This window comes from Chrysemys picta, chromosome 7, assembly GCF_011386835.1.
Source record: "Chrysemys picta bellii isolate R12L10 chromosome 7, ASM1138683v2, whole genome shotgun sequence".
NCBI classification, from domain to species: domain Eukaryota; kingdom Metazoa; phylum Chordata; order Testudines; family Emydidae; genus Chrysemys; species Chrysemys picta.
The window spans coordinates 97,114,005-97,140,924 of NC_088797.1; the positions used below are offsets into that span (position 1 = coordinate 97,114,005).

The 26,920-nt window shown below is 38.8% G+C and overlaps 1 protein-coding gene across 2 annotated transcripts in view; it reads left to right on the forward strand.

Annotated features, from left to right (window-relative positions):
- Nucleotides 1–26,920, forward strand: part of MYOF (myoferlin) — a 105,758-nt gene that overhangs the window by 11,149 nt on the left and 67,689 nt on the right. For both annotated transcript variants that reach the window (XM_008163270.4, XM_042856811.2), the window contains exons 2-7: nt 1,063–1,118; nt 3,289–3,380; nt 17,717–17,825; nt 19,070–19,160; nt 24,720–24,880; nt 25,795–25,923. In XM_008163270.4, coding sequence (XP_008161492.2) covers nt 1,063–1,118; nt 3,289–3,380; nt 17,717–17,825; nt 19,070–19,160; nt 24,720–24,880; nt 25,795–25,923 — 638 coding nt within the window. The remainder of the gene's footprint in view (nt 1–1,062; nt 1,119–3,288; nt 3,381–17,716; nt 17,826–19,069; nt 19,161–24,719; nt 24,881–25,794; nt 25,924–26,920) is intronic.

Sequence of the window (26,920 nt, forward strand, 5' to 3'; positions counted from 1 at the left end):
GTGTCAGTTCCTTGCAATGTACAGTATGGGCTAATTTTTCAGTGCCTTCCATTTTCATCCAATAGAAAGAGCCATCAAATCCCACCACCTGGGTAATGTGGAAACTGACTTAATATTGCCTCACCAACCTTCACAAAGTTTTACTGACAATTATAGTTGTAACTTGCAAATGACAATGTGAGCTTGTAATATTGCTTCACTAAAGGAGTGAAGGTAAGAAAGAGGGCAAGTAAAAAGTCTGTAAATGTCAATCTTTCTAGTGATATCTCTGTATTAACTAACTAAACAATTAGTTCATTTAGAATAGATGTGATAATGAGTAAGGCTAATATATTAGTTATTCTTGTGTGGCATACACTTCCCCTTATAAATTTGCATTTGTTCAGTGAGTGTACTGTATTTTATGTTGGCAAGCATCAAGCAAGAGACAATGTTTTCCTTCCTCCATACATATTTTTATTTTATTTTCTATATATAAAGAAAAAGTCAAAACACCTAGGATCAAAATGTTAGCTGATGTAAATTTGTTATAATGGGGGAATCCTCTTGGATTCTGTTCTCCTTTGTATGGGTGAAATTCACACGGACAGGTCTGAAGGGTTTTGTAAGAGCCTCCGCACCACTTAAACCCCACTGTGCCTCTGAAGGGGAGGAGCTTGGGTAGAATGGCCACGCCAGACATAATCTACCCACGCTGGTTGTGCATCATGGCATACCCCAGGGGAAATAGGCTGGTTTACACGGAAGTAGAGCCAGTGGCTGGGAGCCTCCACTTAGGGGATGCAACTATGTGTGGAAATGGCAGTCAGTGTGTTGATGCATTGCAGCATTGCAAGTTGGAGGTAAGAATTCCATCCACCTAACCCCCTAGAAACCTCTGCACGGAGCCTATTTACTCAGAGGAGTGAATTCCCCTTACATGCATGTGTAATTCTCATTGGTATCAATATCTGCACATATGAAATCTTTTATGAAAGAAAATAGAAAGATTCTGTTATTATTTTACTTAATATTCTAATCCTTTAATAGAAGCAAACAATCACATTTTATTTTTATTTGCAGATGATAAAAAGAAAACAAAGAAAATTGATAGTGAACTCAACCCAGTTTGGAACGAGGTGACTTATTCTCATTTTGTTTTTAATATATGGTACAGTGCATTATGGCTACAAAATTAGTATATTAGTCACTGCAGTTATGAATCTGAGATACAGATAGGAGTTAAAGTAAAATACTTTCCTATAAGGTGACAGTAAATGTGTTTTAAAGCTGAGTGAACAAACACAAAGTGGGATGGGTGATCCAGTGGACATAGTGTGCCTGGTCTTTCAGAAATCCTTTAACAAGGTCCCTCACCAAAGGCTTGTAAGCAAAGTAAAGAGTCGTGGGATAGGAGGGAAGGTCTTCTCATGAATCAGTAACTGGTTAAAAGCTAGGAAACAAATGATGGGAATAAATGCTCAGTTTTCACAGCAAAGAGAGGTAAATAGCAGGGTCCCCCAATGATCTACACTGGAACCTGTGCTGTTCAATGTAGTCATAAATGATCTGGAAAAAGGGGTAACAGTAAGGTGACAATGTATGCAGATGATGCAAAATTACTGAAGTTAGTTAAATCTAAAGCAGACTGTGAAGTTACAAAGATATCTCACAAAACTGGGTGACTGGGCAACCAAATGGCAGATGAAATTCAGTGCTGATCATTGCAAAATAATGCACATTGGAAAACATAATCCCAACTATACATACAAACTGACGGGGTCTAAATTACCTGTTACCACGTAAGAAAGAGATATTGGAGTCATCATGGATAGTTCTCTGATACCATCTGCTCAATGAGCAGCAGCAGTCAAAAAAGCTAACAGAGTGTCGGGAACCATTGGGAAAAGGATAGATAATAAGACAGAAAATATCATTATGCCATTATTTAAATATATGGTACGCTGACACCTTGAATACTACATGCTGTTCTGGTGGCTCCATTTAAAAAATGATAAATATAAATATAAAGTGGAAAAGGTACAGAGAAGGGCAACGAAAATGATTAGGGGTATGAAACAGCTTCCATATGAGGAGAGATTAATAATAGTGGGACTACTGGGTTTAGAAAGTGATGATGAAGGGGGGCTATGATAGAGGTCTATAAAATCATGAATGGTGTTGAGAAAGTGAATATGGGAGTGTTATTTACCCCTTCACATAACACAAGAATCAGGGATCACTCCGTGAAATTAGTAAATAGGAAGTTACATAAGGAAGTGTTTCATCACACAATGCTCAGTCTGTGGAACTTGTTGCCAGCAGATGTTGTGAAGGAGAAAAGTGTGAGTAGGTTAAAAAACCAATTAGATAAGAATAGGTCCATCAATGGCTAATAGCCAAGATGGTCAGGGATGCAACCCCATCCTCTGGATGTCCCTAAACCTCCAGCTACCAGAAGCTGGGGCTGGGACTTGATAAACTGCCTTGTACTGTTCTTTCCCTCTGAAGCATCTGGCACCAGCCACTGTCAAAAGACAGGATACCGGGCTAGACAGATCATTGGTCTGACCCGGTTTGGCCATTCTTATGTTCTTATGAACTGTGACAATTGTATCTTATCTCATTTTAAGTAAATGTAGATGGATTTCTGGTTTGTTAGGGCCTGCTTCTCCTGTCATTGAAGTCAAAGGAAGTTTTGACATTGATATTAATAGTGGCATGACTGGGTCCCTGATATGAGCACTGCCACTTTAATAATTAACTGTACACCAAAAGTAATGAAAAATGGTAATGCAAGTTAGGGCTAGGTGTCTAGAGGGGTGTCACAAAGGTCAGTGTTAGTTTTAGCTATATTTAGCATTCTCTTTAATGAGCTAGAAGAGAGGTTAAAGTGCATACACATGAAAGTCATGGGTCATCATATCTACAAATAAGAGAAGGGTGTAGAAACACAAAGTCCTGAAATGATGACTGAACTTGGAATAGGCCCAGGTCTTATGAAGGCAAATAAATTATTTATATTAATACAAGGGAGGAGCATTAGAAGTACTATAATGGGGCACTATTAAGAAACTCTCCTTTTTAATTGCAATGTACCAATAACAAGTCAAAAGGTACTACAGACATGTTCTGAAGTTTTTCACTTCATTTTCCAGATATGCAGATGTAAGATCAGTCAGGTTTAACTGTGTTACTAAATGTAATGTTCATTCATGAAAAGTTTTATTGTTTGCCTTCATATTGTTAAGGTACTTTGTATTTCAGCTGTATTGATCAGTGGTTTTTGCTCCAATTCTCTTTGTACAGATTCTTGAATTTGATTTGAAAGGGATAGCACTCGATGTTTCATCATCCCTGACCATTATTGTGAAAGATTTTGAAACAATTGGACAAAACAAGTATGTACTTTTTTCATTGTTAAATTCATCTAATTTTCAATGCAATTCAAAAGGCCAAACAAAAACTATGAATCTGATATTTCACTACAAACAAATAATTGCTGCTATTAGATTGGTTGGTTGATTGAATTGGCTGACATTTTATTGTTTTATTGTGCTCTAATGATTCTCTATGTTTTAGGCCTGTGGTCTTCTCTTTGCTCACTGTGGTCTTCTCCCTCACCAGTGTTTCTGTTTTGTTGCTCTGGAGGGAGACTTCAGCCTTCTCTGTACACTTGACCTTGTGCACAAAGTTATTTCCTCCTTTTTCTGCCAGAGATTGAGCTTCAGCCATACAATTGATATTCATGGGTTTTGGATCAAATGCATCAGACAAAAGCTCTTCCAGATAGCAGTCAGAAAACCAGTTCTAGTTAGTTTCAACAAAGTCGATGTTCATTGGTAATTTTACAGAATTAGAAAATAAATGACAGATAGTTAAACCCATTCTTGCCTGGATGAATATTGCAGGAAACATTGATAGATTGACACTAAACTAAAAATTATAGGCTACTGAAAGATGGTCTTATAGACAGTATATCTGGTCTCTTCCTCAGTGGAAGATCTGTCAGAACAAGTAGGTCTGTTGTTGTTTTTTCTTACTGTTAATGATATTGAAGAAATAGTCATGTTGTATAAAGGCAGCTATTTTTACATGAAAGGGAAAAGACATAACTAAAAGATCAGGGGGTAATGCAATGTTCTTTGTTTTTAGTGCTGGAAGTTTTTTATCCAAGAGTTTTTATGTTTTATCTTTACATTTTTATAAAATGTCAACTAATAGAATGAGAGAGACAATACTGCAAACTACTAATAGAATAACTATCAAGGATAAACTCATCAGAAGTATTTAGTTCCCTAAATTGTTTAAAAAGGCAAACTATGTATTTTAAAAAAATAAATATTTGAAAGCTAAAATTAAATAGAATATGTAAGGTCCTGTAAATTAAGCTGGTCAGTATAACTAAAACAAGTGAAATGCTATTGCATAGAACACTTACTAAAAAATCCAGAAAATCATTTTTTCCCAGGGAATTGTGTAGTTCCTGGAATACAAAACTTTCATGTTTGGGATATATGCTTATAAACAGTTTCCTAGACATGTAACAAAGATTTGCTACGTTGCAAAATGCATTTTGCATAAAACTATACATTATGCGTGGAAAGGTTTCACTGCAATTAAATCATGGCCTACTTATGTACAGTATGTAGATAACATTGTAGTATAGATTTTCAGTATTTTGTCATAATTATTATTTGTATTGCCATAGTGCCTATTAGCCCTAGTTGTGGAAATCATGATATCTGAAGAAAGAAATTGACACAGAAAAGTCTGCCAGCCCTGCTGAGTTCTTGAGATGGATTTTGCATGACATCACTAAAAGATGGGAGAATTCTTATCTGAACCTTTGAACAGGGTCAGCTCAATATCTGGGCTAAGATTCCAGTCAATTCTTATTTTTTCCAAACTAGATAATCTATCCTTAATCCAAAATCATATTTGCAAACATCAGCCGTGTCTGTTTGTATTTCTCAAAAGAATGATCATGGACTAATCATTACAAATATTGACATCTTTGTTTATGGATAGGAGTTAGTTCACACTTCTGTATTCTATGTACACATAAAAACTGAACAAAGAAGACCCCCTGGGAAAGTGACGTACTATATATGGAGCTACGAAAAGCATATTCATGCAAAGTAAATAGGAAGATGGTGAAATAACTATTTCACAATCACTAACTGTTTAAGGGTCATAAACTAATGCTCATTTGATGTGTGCACACAATGTTTCCGATTAATTTAAAAATAGCCACCATCATTTCCAAAGGAAAAAAAGAATACAACAGTAGGATTTAGAACAAAAGTCACTTGGGATTCACACCAAAGTCATTCTAGTCTTTCACAGCTTCTATTCTTTTAGCACCCTTTCATATTACATTTTCAATATTTTATATAAATAAGTACACTTCTTTGTAAAAATGTCACACACAATCAATAATAGGGAACAAATTCATTCCAAAGGTTGCTATAAATTGCATTGTGGGCTTTCATGTTTATTGTCTCTCAGTGATTTCAGAGGAAATCCATTCAATTTACAAATAATGAGATTTTTTTTTAATTATCCAAGCCTGCAAGCTCAAGCCAGAATCTGAAAGCCACACTGTGTTCTTTCTGTCTCATGCATTATTGACTTAACTGAAATGTATTACAGGTGTAGTTTAAGTGGACAGCTTGAGGTAAAAAATCTGCAGTTGGAATATAAGCATTCTGTTGAAACATAATAATATTATTTATTTGTATTACAGTAGCACTTCAGAGCCCCATTCAGGACCCCACTGTGGTAGGTGCAGTACAAAACACAGAACAAAAAGATGGTCCTGCCCCAAAGAGTTAATAAGTAGATGACAGAGTTCACTCTCTGATAGGTAAGCTGAAAAAAGAACACAGTTAAGAGGTCTTTCAAAACATAGTTACATATGTGTAGTTCTTCAGTGTTCTAAAGAAATCCAGTGCCACACATTCAGCAGCAACGGAATAGGGAGTAGTGAAATGCGTGGTTTGTTTTTTTCTTGAAATGCTCCACTACTGTATAACTAGACCTGCCTTTGCAGGCAGTTATTCATGCTCACTCACAGTAAAGAACAGCTGAGGTGTAGGTTTTTTTTCCGTTGTAAGGTGTTAGTGGTATATTACTAAAATGATGGAGACGTCCTCTCCCACGCAACCAAAAAAAGTCCCATTGACATCAGTGGAATGAGGAATTGATCCTATATGCATAAATAACGAGGGAACTATTTATAAATTCTCAAGGGGGTTGCAGCAGTGGCAAATTACACAATTCTGTTCATTCCACCCTAATTCCTATTTCTTTTTAAAATCGCTTTGTGAATCAGACCAAAAAAATTTTTATTTTTTTTTTGGTGAATGATTTTGTTTCTCTGTAAAGTGAGTAGCCAAAAGAATGCATAAAATCCTCCTGGCATATTTCTTCCAGTTTACCTCAGTCCTGAACTGCAACATTGCACAATTCCCAAAAGAGGGAGGAGACTGCAGAACAGGCTGCTTTAGGCTACCACACATGGCAGTTTTGGGATATGTGCAAACACAGTACAGTGCCTAGCACTGGCCTCTAGGCACTACTGTAATACAAACAAATAACAACCACAATGGAGAATAGGAGATCATCACATTCACTTTACCCGTGAAACTTGTCATGATTTGGATTGAAGCCTCCAGAGGTGAAAGTCTATTGCACATACCCATTGTGGGCCATACCCTGTTCACCTTAGCCTCAGGAGGACTTTGAAATGAATGTGACTAGTCCAAATGAGTAAGGCAAACAGGATTTGTCCCTGTGCCAATATTGGGTCTAAGTGCTCACATTGTTATTCACTTTTTATTTTGCTGTCTGAGGGGAAATTTTTAGGCTTAAGTTTGAGTATGGGGGAGTTTCCTCCCACAGGCCTCATTTATCTTGTGCTGGAGTGAGGTGGGGGCAATAATTTAAATCACCTGTTTTCAGGGTATAGCTTACTCCTTATCTGTCATTCAGCCAGTTCTGCTGACTGGCACACAAGGTAGAAGTGGAACCATAGGTCTCACCTATCCTGCCTTGCCATCCTTCCCTGCCCGGTCACTCACAGGGAGTGTATCAGGCACATAGCCCTAGCTCTGCTCCTCCATCCCTGGAGCAAAGATCTGGGCAGATGCTATAGAACAAGGGCAGTCTCCTAAAAACTTATACAGTAATGTACTTAAGCTGGTATTACACAGTGCAGGAGAATCAGTCTAGTAGAATTTCCCTTGCTTTTACACTCTGCCAAAACACTACTCATTGCTGTGGTATGTTTCTGCAATTAGGCTAATGTGAACATTATGCATATTTTTCTATTTCTTCTGGAACCAGAATTTACTGCTACCTGCAGAAATTTTACTGTAAGAGCAGACTAATATTAAATGAACGTTCATCATGACACAAAGCCTGACCCACTGGAAAAGTAGTTACATTAAAAAAGCCCAAATCATACTGTTATAATGTCCACATAGATCACTCCAGGGATAGACAAAGAGAGCTTTCACGTGCCAAAGTGCAGAGCTGGTTTTTCCCATATAAAAATGACTGAGAAGAGAACACATCTGTTTTCCATTATGTTGTTAGTCTAGTCAATGTTTAAAATCTCTCATTCCACTAGGAAAATGAATCTACACAGTGATAGGAAAATGTAATAGTTAGGATCATTCTGAAGTACAAAGGGTAGATTACAAAGTTACAAATACCACATTCTCTACAGGAAGTTACATTGTGGTCTGATTAAGTGAAGTGATTTTATTCCATGTGTAGGAGGGCAAGTCACTAGTTGTACACATTTTTCCAAACTGAGTAATTAGTAACCTGGCAACACAGAGGAAAATAGGCTGGGCACACCCTTCTGTTTGGTGAAGAATGTAGTCCCAAATCTACAGCAGGGGAGGTTAACTGCAGCTCACTGTTGAGACACTGTTAGATTTGTAATTATAACTGTTTAATCAATTTCTTAAGCTGGCACCAAAAATATTTAGACCCTCCTCTTGCAATTGGATCCGTGTGGGTAGACCTCTGTGCCCGACAGTGGGGCGGCATGCATGTAGGAGTCTGCCTTCATAGATCTGAGGTTTGGAGCCTTACATATTAAAGTCTCTTCTGGTTTCCCCTGAAGATTTCACCTTTGTAGATGATGATGTGCATGACATTTTTCTTTTCAAATCTATGCACCTGCAAAAAGCAGTATCAAATAATTAATGAAGATTAAAATAAGTACTACTTCTGTTTGAACAAACATATTTAGCTGCAACAGTATGTATTAGAAGATTGGTCTTGAAGGTCTAGGATGGACTTTACCATGTAACAGATACAGCCAGCAAGGATGTTTGGATATAAGCCATTATAATATATGCAGGGGGAGCAAGGATGATGGTGACGAATCAGTGTGTTCCACTGAAATCAGTGGTGCTACCTTTGCTCCTTTATGGGGATATGGGGCCAGCCACATCTGTGCCATAATTAATTATTTGCTTCCCAGCCTGAAGAGGTGGGACTATGGAGGGGCAGGAGATAGATTAATGGACACCTGGGCCTTATAAAAGGACTAAGAGTGAACCCTATCAGGAGTTGGAACCCCAGGTGGCCAGTGAGTAGTTTGCCCTGAATCAGGGCATGTAAGGAAAAGGGTATTCCAGAGGTAAACAACATGGGAGCTGGGAAGTATATTAGGCATAGAACCCAGAAAGGGCAAGGAGCAGGGCCCAAAGAGTGGGCTGAAGGGAAGACCCAAAGGGACAAGGGACCTTTCTGTGTGATGGGCACTTTTTAGTTTGGACTCTTGGTATCCTGGAAGGGGTTACGTTTGTTGTGACTTGGCTAGAGGGCTAAGCCATATCTCCAGCACAGATGTGTGTGTGGAGAGCTGAGTAGGATCACCTCGGGGAGGGAAACTGAGAAAGGGAGTGCTGGCAGAACTATGCTTGGCCAACAGGGGATGCTATGGAGCAGCTACACCTGTATGATATACCTCAGTTTACACTGGTTGAGATCTCAGGAATGCTATATAGAAAGATAACTTCATACTACAACAGAGAGAAACATCAACCTCTTAGTTAGTGCTGTGAGTTAGGATTTCCTGATACTAGCACCAATGGATTAATTAGCTATGCCAAAAATACAAGGCTGTGTTTAATGGTTACTTACCTGTAGTTTATAGATTCTACTTTTTTGAAATAGGGGAAACACTATAGGTCTAGCACTGATGTCAAATACTCTTGAAATTGTGGATTTATCTTTTAAAATCAGCTACTGTACATGAGATCCAATTTAGACCTCAAAAGCTAAATCTGATTATACAAGAAAGTGTTTATACTGCTCTAATTGTACTCCTGGAGGTTTCCTACTGTGCTGTTTGAAACTTATAGCATATTCAAATGAGTGCTATAATTTTGTTTAGTCAGGGTAGGTAGGTATGAGGAAATGAAGCTTAAATTGGAAAATTTCAAAACCATCATGATTCTTGAAGATGTGTCACAGGATGCAAGGGTGTGGTTGATGAGACTCATCCAGATAATATGCGAGTCCAGTCTTCTTATTGGTTTTGTAAATTCTCTCTGAAGTGTGTACACATTTATGCATATTGAATGGTTCAGGTAACCTATCTTTTCAAAAAATCACTGCCAGCTATATTAAACCAAACTAGGAAAAGTTATGAAACTCTTCAACAAGTAAACAAAAATAAATACTGGGAAAGCCTCTGTCTCTCCCCAGAATCAGAGTTAGCTTTACCATTTGTAGACAGGCCTGTTTAAATGATTCCCCCACCTGCAGAAGTGAAACTTGGCTACTTGTTCTTTTCAACCCCAGTGATTGGTTTATATCTGTTAATATTGATGTTTATGTTTTCAGGACTATCTTAATGAGGAAAGAGCTAGCAACTATGTAAGAAAGAGAGAAGATAGATTAAGTTCTTCTATAGATTTCTAGCTCCCTCAAATTAGATGGCCCCATAGCCTGGGAATCATAGACCAAAGGGCAAATCCTCTTCTATTTTTGTTTCCAACTTTGTCCAACTGTTTCAGTGATTTGTCTTCAGGATAACTGATTTTCACATAGAAAAGATGACTTGGATCTCTTTAGAGTTCTTGTTTAGTGAAAGCAAACCTAATCTAACCATCCCCACGTGAAACACAGATTGGCCAAGTACACTGGTGGGTGGTAATCAATGTTTCTCCTCAGTGTGAAATGTCAAGTAAATATGGTCCCCATGTTGCACCAACTTGTGGGACACTGAACCCAAAGAGAAACAATTTTTGTCTTTTTCTGTGGAAAACCATCTATTATTGTCTCCTAGGCTCGGCCCACACTAATATTTGAAGCCAGGATTGACAGCACTTATGATCAACAACCATTACCGAATTTTGGTAACACAAATTTTAGCATAATTTGGCCCTTTCTCCTTAGTGGCCAAAACATGGTTGAAGGGACAGGTGGCAACCAGAAATACAGTAGCCCTCCTAGTACAAAATATTCTGTGCGTTCATTAAATATCTCATTGTAGCTTTTCCTAATCTTGCTTTACCCAGAAGTGAAAGTTAACATAGTTTACCAAAGACGGATGCTTTAAATTTCTTACTTTGTTGTGTATGGCTAAAAGAAAGACAAGTGAAAAAGTAAGATTTCTGATTTACAGTAACAGTGAACCAGAAGGCACTCAGCAATTAACTGCTGAGCAGTATTGAATGTCCATTTCAATGTCCATTGGTACTTACCATTAACTATGGTGATAGATATTGCCCTGCTACATGTTTCACTTTGGCCCCTCAGCTATTGTTTAATATGTGTGCTGTTCTCTAACAGGTACAGCTAAGAATACAGCATGCTTACTCCTAAACATATAATATGGATACCTTCTTCTAGTCCCACCCTCAAGCACACTCCAAAATAGCCTGATGAAGAAATCTATTTTTTTAAAGGTGAAAGTAAACCTATTTCACTGAGATTTCAGTCCAGTTTTGCAGCCCTCTGAAGTTTAAATAGTGTAGGTCAGATCAAGCCTGGATTAGCATCTGAACTTTTGGGTGTTTGTATAAACTGACCCTGTAATTCTTTGAGGTTTGCCCATCATTTGTTGTTAAATAATACTGCAATATGAGAAATTAAATAAGAACATTAACATAATGCATGTCCCAAACATCTCTGTTTGGATTTTTATCATAGGTTAAATACCCTTATGATTACAAAACAGCAGAAATGGGTTCAAGCCAGTTTGGATCTGAATTTCAAACACCATCCTGTTCAGGAGTGTATGTAGTCAGGCATTTGGTTGGCGCACCTATCTGCACAACAGAATCATTTTGATGTGAACAGTTTGGGAGTATTTCCATTGACTTCAGAGGGCACTGGATTAGGCCAATAGGGGAAGATTCTCTCCTTAACCAAGATCTGCTTGGCACAGGAAAGGGAGGCATGCTACTCAGAAAAATGGTACAGCTCTCTGATTCTTTACCATGTGTAGCTTCAACCTTGGTCCTGGGGCAGGTTAGAACAGCCCTAGGTTGCCCCTGTATTAGCTCCCATGCCCCATGCCTGGTGTAAGGGGTATGTGAGGTATGGCTGCATTGCTGCTGCACTCTGGTAATTGTCAGCAGTCAGTCTCTTGGGGACCACTGCAAACTGGTATATGGGCCATCTGCCAGTTGAGAATCCCTATGCGCAGAGACACCCTGGCACACTCCTTACGCCAAGGATGGGAGGAGGAACCATGTAAGCTAGCTTTATGCCAGCTGAGAGCTCTGCTGGGGAAATTTGCAGCCGGACAGCATCTGGTTCCTTTGTGCCATTGAGTGCTGCTTAGGGATCAGACTGGGGAGAGAAACTGGCCCATAAATGATATTTCATAATGTAATTTAGATGTATACACCCTGCCCATGTTATGCACCCTATCCATATTGCTGTTGTTTAACTAGAATTGCCTTTAACATCCATCAAGCAATATCATAGTACATCATCTCCTTCCCTTTAAATCCTTTCTATAACCCAAGAAAGATATTTAAAGTTGATTGTTACATTTTAATTACAGATGAATGTAGTATGTTTTGCTACAACATTATCTTCAAGGCCTTTCTGAGAGTATTGTCCTGATTGCAATTTAGATTACACACATTTTGTAGTGTTTATGGAGAATCCATTCTATGATCTGTGCTGGTCTTTTAGACTACTGAGTATAGCAGCTGGGTTGCATGAGTTCATTCCAGGTTTTGGTTTGGACTAGAGAGAGTTTAGTTAGCTACAAACAGAGCAGGAAACCATCAACTTGAGCTTCACCCTGAGTAAAGATACATAACAAACGTCACCAACTGTGGGTCTATGCTGCTGTAAATGACTCAGTTTGGGCATTTCTTCAACCACAGAAATATTTCAAAACACCATACGTGAGGTACCAGCTGGAATCCCTGAAGTTCTGAATGTGAGTGATGACATATTAGAATTTGGCACCATATCTGAAAAGCATGACACTCGACTAGCAGCTGTTTTTGAATAAGTGCAGGAGCAGAATCTCATGTTAAACCCAGACAAATGTGAGTACAATAAACCCACATTAGAATTTTTTGGATACACATTCTCCAAAGATGGTGTCTCTGCAGATCCTAAGAAAGTGAAGGACAGTCACAATGCCACTCTGCCCATGTAGCAGAGCATGTAGACATTTGTAGCGGCTAGGGCTTCCTAGCCCTATTGTGGCAGATTCATTCTGAGATTAGGCACTATCACACAGACTCTGAGAGCTCTAACCAGGAAAGACTACATATGAGTGTGGTCAGATGAACATCAAAATGAATTTGACGAACTCAAGAAATCCCTTACCCATGTCATAACTTTTAATAGATGCTAACCCTGTTGGATTAAAAGCAGTCCTCACACAGGTTGACCAATGTTTTCAAATTTACACCATTGCTTATGGCAGAAAGGCTCTTTCACCCACAGAACAATGATACTCTCAGACAGAAAGAGAAGCTCTTGCTGTAGCATCGGGATGTTCCCATTTTCATTTATACATTTACAGATGTCGTTTCATGATTCTGACTGATCACAAGTCCCTTGAACCAACCTATGATCAATAATCCCTCTCTTTGCCCATCAGCTCTCATTGAGCGGTGGATGCTCAAACTACAAGGTTATGACTACAAAGTTATCTATTGGTCTGGAAAGGATAGCCATGCAGACTACTTCTCTAGGCACTCTATTCCTGAAACACTTAATCACAACACTATGGAGAAAGCAGAAGCATATAAGAACTTCCTCCTCTCAGACACCATTCGCAAAGCTCTCTTGTTACAACAAATAAAGACAGCTGCAGAGTCTGACACGTCTCCAAATGATCATCAAAACCATTTGAAGTGATCACTGGAAAAAACTGCATAGTTTACAGCATTTGACTCCTGAAACATAAGCTGTTCTATGATCATTTGCCTGTGTCAAAGGTGAATTTACTGTCATGGACTATGACCTCCTACTCCAAGATGCAGGACTTCTTGTTCTGCATTTGTTGTGGGATCACACATTTGATTTGACTCTCAAAGGTCACCAGGGACTGGTAAAAACAAAATTACTGCTCAGAGAAAAAGTCTGGTTCCCGAGAATTGATAGCCTTCCTGAAACTCTCCTTAAATCATACAGACTATAAACCAGGCAGGAGTTCTGGAAAACCACATTCCTCCTCTACATGTCTCTTCTGCCCACATCCCCACAGACAGAAGTTAGCATGAATTTTTGTGATCTCCCTAATGGAAAACATTTACTGGTTATTAGATACTACTATTCTCAAAATCCTGAAGTTGAAATGATCATCACTACTTCTGCTAATGCTGTTATACCCAAACTAGACAAGATTTTGTCAGCCTATGGCATACCTGCCGTTATTGAAACTGACAATTTCAAGACTTGCAGTTCGCTCAATTTGCAGAGTATCTTGGTTTCAAACTTACTCTGCACTGGCTGCAAGCCAATGGAGAAGATGAGAGGTTTATGCGACCACTCAAGAAAGCACTATGAATTGCTGCAGCTGACGGATTAGACAAGAAACAGGAGTTATTTCATTTCCTCCTCGGTTTCCAAACCACTCTCCACTGTTCAACTACCATGGTGCCAGCATCTCTTTTGTTCGGCAGACAACTAAGAATAAAACTGCCACAAGTTGAGAGAAGAGCAGATGATGAACCTCTACATCAACTTGACAACAAAGCGAAGCTTGTCATGAAAAGATATGCCGACCAGCACAGGCCAAGACCACTTCTTTCAACGTGGGAGATGTAGTTCTCGCCAGAAACTTTCAGCCGAGCAACAAACTCTCTACGCCCTTTTATCCTGAGCTTTACAAGACCACAGTGGTCAGAGGCACGATGGTCACTGCTCAGAGAGGATGAAGTCACACCTGCAGCTTCCTCCACTGTGGGCAGAGGCCCCTACCCCCCTGCAGCTGCCAGCCATTGTGGGTGGAGGGGGAACCCTGCAGCTCCCAGCCACCATGGTGACGGGGGAAATCATGGAGCTGCAGCAGCCTTGGGTGCTAGATCCCCCCTGCTTCCCATTTGTCACAGTTGTTTTTAGTAAACGTCACGGACAGGTCATGACTTCCACGAATTTTTGTTTATTGCTTGTGACCTGTCTGTGATTTTACTAAAAACAACCATGACAAAATCTTAGCCTTAAATATAAGTGTTTTTGTGAATGTGTTGAACAATCATCAAACTTTTGACATTGCTTCATTTATTCTGTGCTGCTTGTATTTTATTCATTAGGTGGATGTATTTCAAAGTGGTGAGTTTAATAATTGTTGTTTAATTTAAAGTTTGTGGGGGGGAAAAGGAGGGATGTCATGTTTATGGAGAATCCATTCCATTATCCGTGCTGGTCTTTTAGAGTACCGAGAATAGCAGCTGGGTCATGTGAGTCCATTCCAGGTTTTGATTTGGATTAGAGAGTTGAGTTAGCTAAAAGGGGAAGCTGCATGTTGAATTTGTGTTCTGTGAGTTACAGGTTTAAACCAGTGGTCTGTGGAATCTTACTTTACTGCATCGGTATGTTTCATTCCAGAAGCTCCTAATCAGTTAGGACGCAACATACTTCTTATGAGTTCTGTTTGAAATGTGTTGGTGAAATGCAACAGCTGCTGGGAAGAGCATGGAGATACTTTTGCAACTGATAAACTGTGTTGTGAATCTCCTCTTATGCACAGCACAATTCCACAGTTCCACAGAACAATACCTCCATTTCTGCAGCTTTTATTAAAATTAGTAAGTTGCTGTCTATAAAACAAATGAAATAGGTGTTTAGTAATGTTAAACTTGGGCTGTAAAAGACGTTATTATGAACTAGGACTAGGATTTTCAGAGGAACCTAAGGCACCCAGCTGCCACTGAATTTCATCTCCCCCTCCAGACTTGTGAGCCCAGCCCCTAGCCAAGCCTCCGTGCCTATACAGCTGTTTTTAGGGCCATAGCACCAGCCGAAATCTTTAGGCCCTGGCTCTGAGACTCTCTGCCACAGTTTTAAAATGTAGTGCAGACAGACCTGGGTGTTGAAGCTCTTGGCCCCCTTTGAAAGTCCCAGCCTGGAAGTACTGTAGGAAGTCTGCATTGTTAAGCTCTTAGGGATTGTCACAGAAAAGTGCAAAGTGCAGCTCCTGTTGATTTCAAGGGGAGTCAAAGGGGGCACTCAGCACCTTGCTGTTGCATGTTCTGTTTTTCTCATAGCATCCAACACTGAGATGTACTGTTGTATAAATTACAGTGTTCATGTCCATGACACAGACCTAGGTATGGTGCTCCTAAAGTCCATTCCCAAATCTGACATCAGTGCTGTCCTGTGGGTACAGATTGGCTACTTGCACTACCATGAGAGAAACCGGGATTTGGTTCCTGGGCTTGCTCTGTTGCACCCCAGGTTGGACATGACTGAGATAGCAGTAGAGGCTGCATGATCAGTCCATGGGAAGAATTAATGTACGTCTTGTGATGTTTCTCTTCATTTAACAAGTCATTCATAGAATAAGAGAATCATAGAATATCAGGGTTGGAAGGGACCTCAGGAGGTCATCTAGTGCAACCCCCTGCTCAAAGCAGGACCAATCCCCAACTAAATCATCCCAGCCAGGGCTTCGTCAAGCCTGACCTTAAAAACCTCTAAGGAAGGAGATATTCAGGCTGAAAGTATCCAGTTAGTCTTTCTATAAAGAAAAACATACATAATGAATAGACTGGAACAACTTAGAACGTATATTTATATTGAATGGTTAGTATATAATGAATTCTAACGCACTTTGCAAACAATAAGCTAGGTGCTTATGACATTTTATAAGGCACAGAAGATGGCTAAGATATTAGATTTGCCCCTTGAATTTGGAAAGTGATGTGGGATCCTTGGCTTCTGACTGAAAAGCCACCAATGGCTGTCCAAAGGGACCTCAGTGTGAGCTCTTAAGTAGAGGATTTTTCTTACAATTTGGCAGTAATACTGCAGAGTTCTTTGAAAAGTATGTTATGTTTAATGTTTGCAGAGTAAATGTAGCCAGGGTTATCTCATCTGCAGAGCTCTCAGTTATTCTAGGAATCTACTTCATGATTTGATGTACTTCATCGCTACATACCCAGAGTATAATTTCAGATAGGAAATGCCTCATTTTTTACATTTACAGATAAGTTGCACTACAAAGGCTTGTATATTGTATTATTAATCTGTAAACACCTTATTATGTTCTTAGGCTCACGTACATTAAATCTGTGAATATGACTTGATTTAGCCATAGGCTACAACTTCTTCCAGCATAACACAAGACTGTGAGCCCCCAGTGGTAGAATTCTGCCTGAAGGGAGGTTTGCACTGGCACAAAGTATTCACAGCTTCATTCTTCTGAGGGGACTGGAGTTGGCCAGTGCAGCCCAAAAGTGGACAAAGCTGCCTTGGGAGTGGGCATGAGCTAGCAAATTTTCTGGACAGCTTCTCCTGGCAGGGCTTGTGTTGAAGCACAGTCTAAATCTGCACTCTGCTCTCAGAGGGCCCAATCAAGGGCACTGTCTATGTCGTCAATAGGCCGGTAGATTAATTCTGTGATGCTTTCAAGTAAATCAGTTATAGCCATCTGTTTCTTGATCTTTCTTCTTCATACATACAAAGCTTTGATACCTAGCTCTGATGTAGTGCTTTTCATGTGTAGATCTCAAAATGCTTTACAAAGGAAGATATCATTATCTCCAGTTAACCAATGGGTAGTCTGTGGCTCAGAGCGGTAAACTGATTTATCCCAGACGGACGGATATACACACAAGCTACACACACATATTATACTCTGCTGTACATTAAAACATTAATTAATAACATTTACAGACCTAAGAAGTGGCTTATGCCTACACTGTGAAATGCATTTTCTGATAGCTGTAACCCTCATTTCCTCCCTTCTGTTTGCAAGCCTCACTCATTGTGTTAAGTCTTAAACTGAGACTATAAACTCTTTCAGGTAAGAGTTGTCTTTAGTGAAACAAACAGCACATTTTGGGGACCAAAATAAAAAATGAATAGTTAATAGTCTACAATTAGAGAATAACTGCAATATTTTAGTTGCTTTTATTTGCTTTGAAGTCTTTATATGCTTTTGGACCCATTTGGTTATGTAAGGGACAGCAAGCATAAACTGGCTACAGATAACAGGATACTTCTGTCTGCATAATACACAGAGTATATGCTAATGTAATATCTTTTCCACTTTTTTTTCCAGATTAATTGGAAATGCATCAGTAGCACTTAAGGAACTTGTAGGCAACCAGAGTAGATCTCTTCCCTTCAAGCTTATTTCCCTGCTAAATGAAAGGGGAGAGAACACTGGCGTGAGTGATTTCCTTATCTTTGTTTTACTGATTTATTGAATTAAATGCTCTAACAAGAGTGTTTAATATGAAACAAAAACATTTCAAAATCATTTCAGTTTGCTTTATAGATAAAATTATTAGTGATTTTATAGGCAAAAGCACTGAGTGGAGCATCAATTAATGTATGACTACATCAACACCATCTAAATATTCAATACGACAAATACATTTTAATTAAATATTTTGGTTTTCAATAATATGTATATGACCTAGAGCATATAGTTAATGAGAATCAACATAGCACTAGATGTTTAGAGAAAAAATGGCATTTACTTGCTTAATTGCCAGTTTGAGTTCCCACATGCAGGTTTTGCTGCCTACCTTGTGAAAATCAGCTACTGTGATTCTGGAAAGCACTTTATAAACCTGTTTAAAAGTCCATGCTTCTTCAGAACAGTACTTAAATACTTTGACTTACGCATGCGCTTAAAGTTAAGCCCATGATTAATTGCTGTCCTGAACAGGGACCCTTTTCTGCATCAGGAGCATAGTACATACCTGGAAATACGCATTTATGTGCTCAAAGGCAAGAGCAAGACCTTACTGCCAATTTCAGGTATCTTCTCCGAAGCAATTCAGAGTCATTTGTATTTTGTCATGTACTTTTTTGTTGACTCTTTGTTATACCCTGTTAATGTTTTAGTGTTGAAAAGTGCCACAAAGTGCTGCAGACCACAGTATAACCAGTATTGTAATGAGACTGGAAAAAGACAACGTGCTCATTTATAGGGTAAAAGCATGGCTTGAGAGTTAGGAGAGCTGTATTCTACCTCCAGCTCAGAGTTGCTGTCACATTGAACAGGTCATTTTCTCTTTTTCTGCCTCAATTTTCCCATCTGTAAAATGGGGATCATACTACTCACCTGGCCTGCATAGGTATTATGAGGCTTTAATTAATTAGATGTATAGAGTACTGTTAAATCATTGGAACTCAGTATGACAGGATTTTCTAAATGTCATAAATACAGTAGCTCAATTTCTCAAATACATTTTCAGATTAATTGCATAGAGTGTGGCCTGTAGTCTTTGTATGTGTATACTAACGTAGCAGGCGATAATGATCATTTATTTCTTTGTTTTTCAATTTGTCATTGTAAACTGTAGTACAGATACTTGTTTGCTGTTAATGTTGACTTGTAGGACAACTTGTTTATCCTGCTTTAAGTCAATTATTACATATGTAACTGTAAATTTCTACACAGGCAACAATTGATTTAGTGGTAGGATATGAGCCACCAGCTGGGCCTGCAAATCCAAATGATCCAGGGGGGACCAATGCACAAGGCACTGCAGGTATTTCATCTTTCTTCAAAATATTATATTCAGGTCATGCAAGGGAAAGATAGAATTGTTCATCAGAAAGAATGGAAAGTAACTGATAAGCAAGCATGTCTAAACTGGCTTACAGTATGGTAGTCAGACTGTAGATGCTTCAGAATTGAAGAGCTGGAACTTTTGTTTCCTGTTAAAATATGTTCTATCTGCAGGCTTTATCTGACACCATTGTCTTCAATGGGAACAGTATTACTGAGGATAGTTTAGATCAAAAGCACTTTAAAGGCTGATGTGCAATATTTCTTTTAAGAAAGAAACTTTATTCCAACACACAGAAAAACTGCAATAAAGAAATCTAATGCTGTAGGGAAGAGAAGCAAAAACAAGGAAATGCATAGCTGGGAGAATATACTCTAAATCCTTGAATACCAAGACATATTGGAAAAAAATTAATACCTCATCCACAGTAGATTGTTATTGGAGACACTGTTATGTGTCATGTTAGGCCCCAGATTTGATTAACTCTATCATTTTTATAAACTAGTAAGGAAAATTCTTTGGACTCTAAATGTTTATTAAATATATTTTAAATGAATCTCCTAGTAAGAATGTTTTTCAAAAAGCCTCCAGTATTACAGACCACGCAAGAAAGATGTGAAATTTGTCGCTGCCTTTTTTTACAACGGCCAGTTAACTAACAATCCCAGTACCCAGGTCTGTACTAACAGTGTGCACATGAGTTACGCTAGTGCACAAGCAAAGAAGTAAAAAAATAATAATAAAAAAAAATAAAAAAAAGTTAAACAGTAGAAGTATATTATAAGCAGATATGATATAATCCACTAAAAGTTATGGCAAGTGTTCCACTTTATTTGAAGGTTTATATTCACTTGCCATCTGTCTTTGGAGGTTTATATGCACTTGCAGTCTGTCTATCAGGAGAAAGGCCTTTCTATTTTCTGTCTCACCAAATATCAGTTAGATGAGTGGATTATATCATACCTGCTTATAATATCCTTCTACTATTTAACTTTTTTTTTTATTTACTTCTTTGCTTGTGCAGTAGCGTAACTCATGTGCACACTGTTAGCACAGACCTGGGTACTGGCATTGTTAGTTAACTGGCCGTTGTAAAAAAAGGCAGCGACAAATTTCACATCTTTCTTGCATGGTCTGTAACACTGGAGGCTTTTTGAAAAACATTCTCACTAGGAGATTCATTTAAAATATATTTAATAAACATTTAGAATCCAAAGAATTTTCCTTACTAGTTTATAAAAATGATAGAGTGTGGTACTTCTAAAAGCAATGGAGACTCTCTTTTATTTAATAAAGGACTAAATGATGATAGAAGGTGGTGCTATAATGATCTTTAGCAACTTTAAATCATTAATCTGACATGCTTTGAGCTGTGTTTTGTTTGGCAATAAAGCAATGGGTTATACATGTGCTAATATAGATTTGATTACAGGGTTTGTTTGTTTGTTTGGTTAAATCATTTATACCGGCCATTGACACCTTGTGTGGATATTTATACTTTGCTTATCTCAAGCAGTTTTATTCAATCATTTATTATGTTTGTTTTAAATTCATCTACCTTTCTTGTTAATTTCTGTTGTGTGTCATTGCCAGGTTTTATTTGTATAAAGGCAGTACAAGCAGAGTCTGGCTAAGATTCATTGAAGAATATATAGTATACACCTTTACCCTGATATAACGCTGTCCTCGGGAGCCAAAAAAATCTTACCACATTATATCAAACTTGCTTTGATCTGCTGGAGCGCGCAGCCCCTCCCCCTTCCCAAGCGCTGTTTTACCGCATTATATCCGAATTCGTGTTATATCGGGGTAGAGGTGTACTTAGTATAGGAAGAAAGCAACATCTATGTTATTTGTGTATGGTCATAATTACTGAAGGAGAGAATGACCTTCATTTCAAAGCATTGTGGGAATTCATCTGTGTGAGTCCCACAGATTTTAGTTTAAATTATGTAGCTAAAACTGAAGGGTCAGGGGAAGTGGTCAAAGCAATTATTTAGTTAAGTTTTACCAGACACCATGTGTAAGCAGTCAGTAATAAGGGATATCCACTATAATCAGTTTGGAAAAGAGACCGGTTCCCCTGTATATATGCCAAAGCTGGTATGGAGCAGAACAACAGGGTCTTGGCACTGAATTTGCAATATTTAATATTTCCATAAATTGAGATGCTCCTAAGTCACGTATAAAGATCCAGACTTATTAGAAATTTCCCCAACCCATGAAATCAGAGGTCTGCAAAAGAAAATTGAACACATTCAACAAGTTAACGGAACCTGTGTTCTCTGTGGGTCAAATCCTCCCCTTAACTGTGTAGGAGCAGAAGGACCTTTGAAGGAGAGTCTGTGTGGTTCTGATGTTCAAGTAGACAGCAGGATTTGTGAGAGGCAGGTTTTGTGCCCACACCTGCTCCACATGCAGCCCAGCCCAGCATACCCTGTGTGACTGAGCAAGGTGCATTTGGAGGTGGGGCTGTCCCACAAGGCATGGGAAGTTGAAGGATCCACTGCTATGCAGATCCTTTGGTTCTGATCCATTAAATTTACCTTTGATGGTTATTAAAAAGGATTGCGTGAAAATAGCAATTATTTAAACAAATCAGTTTAACTCTGGTCCATTTCATGGCCTCGCAATATTGCTTTTAATCAGCGGATTGTTTCTCAAGGAAACATGCAACTTTTTAAAATAGTGCATATTTTGATGTTAAAATTGATTGTAATATAATTTTGATAATCTCAAAAGTTTTTTCCCAGATTGGTCCTGTTTTCAAAGTAAGTAAGTAAAGATGACAGTATACGAAGCTGCTATTAGAGTGTTGGTGGACCTCTGGATTGTAGATATTAGTCACCCTGAGTTATCAGCTATGCTCTCTTTTCACTAGTCTTAGTACTGAGTGGTTGTCTTTCAGTTTGGTTGCTCATGAATCCTTAACCAGCCCTGTCCCTGCTGGATGTCTTTCACCTCATGCTGCAGCCCATTCTGAAACCTGCTTATGTCTGAAACTAACTGCTTCACTGTGGTCTTCAGCAGCTCCTGCTAATGGCAGTTAATGTGGTTTTGAAGTCTCTCCAAGATTTTGGCCTCTTAATGTTACTGAAATACAGTTATTTCCCAGAAAGCCTGTTGCATAGTCTGCAGTATGCTTATAGGGATTTAGTGTACAGGTGAGACAGGAAAGTTTTCTATTTAAAACATATACTTAGAGGCCAGGGCGTAACCTTTCATCACAGTTACAGAAACCTGTTCCTCTAGTTAGCCTCTAGGGATGTGTCATCTGTAATCTTTTGATTGCATTGTAAAAAGTAAATCAGTTAGGCCTTTATAACAAAGATGGAAATTAAAATGATAGATTTCTTAGGTGAAGTCCTGGCCCCATTGAAGTCAATGGGAGTCTTGCCTGAGAGGTGGAGAGTAGATACTATAAATTAACAGACTTTGGGGGAAATTTCTAAAATTCAAAATAGCACTATGCAAACTTTGACTTGAACTACAAAAGTATTAATCAACATCAGTTAATATCTGGTATGTGTGACTATTTTAGATAGATAAATGCACTTAAATGCAGTCACCTCTGGGGAGAAACAGAAACCCTAACTGTTCCGCAACTCTACATAAAACATAGTTCAGCAAAACAAGTTACCAAACACAACTTTGTTAGTTCACTTTTTCATATATTCAGTTCATTTCCCATAGCTCTGTGAAGTCAAATTGACTGCTACAGTCTAGTCTCAGAAATGCAGGTGAAGTCATAAGTAGAGCTTGTAACTAGTCAGTTGAATGGGCAGTGTGGGAGACAGATTATGACACAGACGTTAGTAAGATGGAACTTCATATTGTTGAAATTTATAGATGAGTTTAGTATATGGTACTTCATCTGTGTATCCAGGGACACATCCCACTAGGGACATTCACAAGACATGATTAATTTTTTTCATCCACACTCCAGGCTGACAAACTACACACAGAAGTTCAGCACAGGATAATTCACAATGTCAGCACATATAACATTAGCTTTCATAAAGTTTGCCTCACTCCCTAAACTTCTGTTGTTTACCTGGAACAGTGCTTTTCAACATTTGCAGCTAACCCTCTTCTATCCAACACCCCTAACTCTAGGTTCTTGGCAACTGATGGCTCTACTGATCAAACTTCCATCATTTCACCCAAAATAAATCCCAGGCTCCCCTCAAGACTCTTCCTTTAGCTAATACATTTACAGGGCCCAGCAGCTGAGTTATCTTTATTACTCCTAGGGGCAATTCTGTGCCACTGCACAATGTAGAATTCCCACAGAGTTAATGTTCTGTGCAGAATTTCATTTCCCCCTGCAGAATTGGTGATGCAGAACTGCTGGTCACCACTAGGGGCTGCTGGACACAGCAGAGCCTAGCTCTACAGCAGCTGAGCTATTTTTATGCAGGATCTTTGTGCCTCCAAATTCAAATGTCCCTCTCTTTAGGGACATGATATCCAGGTAATTCAATATCACCTCATGTCCAATGAGAAAATGGAGGGAGAGTTATGGTACATCCCTAAGGATTATAGAACATTTTCTTGGCTGGACAATATACTGGTACTGGGTCTAAGGTTTTCCCAGGTTCTCAAATAGTGTTGTTATTCAGGACAACTAAAAACTTTAATTGCACCCAAAACTTTACCCTTAGTTTGCAGTTTTGTATCTGTTTAATACCATCTAGACAGTTCCATCACTCCTGTAATGCTTATAGCATACACTATTCCTTAATTAACAAAAGAAGTTAAAAACACCATGGGAAATACACTTTTGTGGTTTGGTTCTTGTGGAAGTTTTGCAATAGTGGTATATTAGTGGATGGGTCAATATTGTTGGGCCAAGTTGAATTCATTTAAAAGGTTGATATTTAATTTATAGATACAGAAATCTTCCCAGATTCATAAGTTAAATATTACAGGGACACATCCCACTAGGGACATTCACAAGACATGATTAATTTTTTTCATCCACACTCCAGGCTGACAAACTACACACAGAAGTTCAGCTGTCAGAATTTCATTTTAGATACGAAGATGAATGCACTAATCTCCATGGTCAAGTGGGAAAGCCTAAAAATTTTCCTATCTATTTAAAAAAGAGCCTGATGTAAAAAGCTGTGCTATGTTAGGGCCCAATCTACTCCCATTAAAATTAACGTCCAGTGGAGCAGAACTGGTCCCTTACTGTGCAGCTACTAATCATGAAATGGTGCCGTGAGGGTACTGCCTGGATTCTGCTTTGCCAACAGCTTTTGGAAGTGGATGTGATAGATTGCAAGGGGACTCCCTTAGATAGTCTTCATCCTGGAGGGGACATGTACATAGTCATTGCATTTAAAATATAGAATTAGCTGCAGGTGGTCCAACTCCACTAGCTTTCAAGAAGGAAGAACACGTTGATTAGAACTGTTATAATGAAGTAGCATTAATACACTTTCTGTGCAAGTCTTGACCTCATGCTTTTATGACCGTAATTTTAATATTAAACTATGTGTTTACTAATTGTGCTGCTTTCCCATGTGTTAGATGGAGAAGAAGATGGAGATTATGAAGATGGGGCTGATGGTACAGTTGGTGGCATTGCACCAGCAGTTCCAAGTGACGCAAAGGAAGCCCAGCTTGCTCGGCGCATCACTAAAGGAAAGAAAACACGGAGAATCCTTTCTAACAAACCCCAAGACTTCCAGGTAGCTGAGTTTTAAATACTGTACTTTTCCTGCACAACCTGAGATAATCTGAATGTCAGATACAAGACAAGCTAATGCATTGTAAAAGAATATAGATTAGCATAACAGAATTGACAGCAAGCCCGTCTTTCAAGTGTGTTTTTCCCCCCCCAAGCATACCTGTTAAAGAGCAAATATTCACAAAATAAAATCTAGGACAGGGGTTAGCAACCTTTCAGAAGTGGTGTGCCAAGTCTTCATTTATTCACTCTAATTTAAGTTTTCGCGTGCCAGTAATACATTTGAACGTTTTTAGACGGTCTCTTTCTCTAAGTCTATAATATATAACTAAACTATTGTTGTATGTAAAGTAAATAAGGTTTTTAAAATGTTTAAGAAGCTGCATTTAAAATTAAATTAAAATGCAGAGCCCCCCGGACAGGTGCCCAGGACCCGAGCAGTGTGAGTGCCACTGAAAATCAGCTCGCGTGCCGCCTTCGGCACATGTGCCATAGGTTGCCTACCCCGATCTAGGAGTTTTGCACAACTCTTGCTGAAATGTAGGGAGAAACTTACCTGTTGTGTAACTATTGAGTTTAAATTAGAACAATAAAGATTTGAAACATAATTATGATAAGAGCGAGTCCAAAACTGAAGATGCTATCTGAGAAAGTTGTGTCCCAGAGTTTTCTGGAGAATATTTTGTAAAATTAAGGTACAGGACTAGCGAGGATGTAAAACGAGTGTTGTAATTATTGTAGTTGGAAGGTCTGAAATGGCTAGCCAGTCTAAATCTGCTAGCTGCTTTGGTGTTAACTCATTTTGGTGGGGTAATGGAAAAGAGAAATACTGTTTGTTTCAGCATGATCACAGACAGACAGACACCCACTGTAAGGTATCAGCTACTGCATGCCTTGTGTATTTAATTTTTTCAGATTCGTGTTAGGGTCATTGAAGGTCGTCAGTTGTCCGGAAATAACATAAAACCAGTAGCCAAAGTTCATGTTTGTGGGCAGACACACAGAACAAGAATCAAAAGAGGAAACAATCCATATTTTGATGAGGTGAGTATTTAGAAAATACACATTTAATTATATCTGAAAATCAGTTAGCTGGCACTGTCAAATCAACAAAAATCTGTTATTCCGGAAGGGATAGAGGGATCCGGTTCATAATGAAGCATCCCCAATCTGCTTAACAAATAAGCATTTTCTAACATTTTTAAGGTAATTCTGGCTAATGTGTAAAGTTAATTTAAAAAAAAAAACATTTCTTCACATCATAAAACTCATGCCATAATTGACACCATTTCTGGCAAGAATCAGGGGCCCAAACAACCTCCCATTAAAGTGGATAGAAGCCATCCTTTGATACAGCTGATCATGTGAGATAACAATGACCTGGGTAGACCAATCACATGAATGGTTCTGTTCTTTTCTCTTAGGGAGAAAAGACAAAGTGTGGTGTTGACCAATTGTTCATCTCTTGAGCTGGTTCTATTCAGTCACCCTTCCTGCTCAATGTGTATGTGAGGTTTTGCAGGAGATTGAGACAGTTTGGACTGTGATATAACTGTATAGGGATAAGGTGCAGGTCTCTGTCTCTTCTTTAGTCAAACATAGGTGATGTGGTCTCTTTGCCTGGGCTTGGATGAGAGTGAGTTGGGACAGGCATAGCTCAGAATATCTGGAAAGTAACTCAAACCATGGATGCAGGAGAGAATCTGTCCCACAGACTTTATATTGGGGAAAGGTTGAATGTAGGGCTGAGTATATGGAAGTATTTAGCATATGGAATCCACATAATTAGTATTAATGACACAAGTGGTATTCATTTTTGTTACTACATTATAAGAGAATAGGGGCTAAACTCTGGCAACTTGCACTACTCCAATGTCACAAAGGAGCCAAGTAGATGGATTAACTAACCAGCTGAAAATTTTTCCAGCATGGCGGAATCCCCAGCTTCTTGTTCTACACCACACCTACCCCACTGCAGCCCCCAGCATAGGTGATACGGCAGCGGCGCATAGAGTGTATCTGGAGTACTGGTGCATTCCAT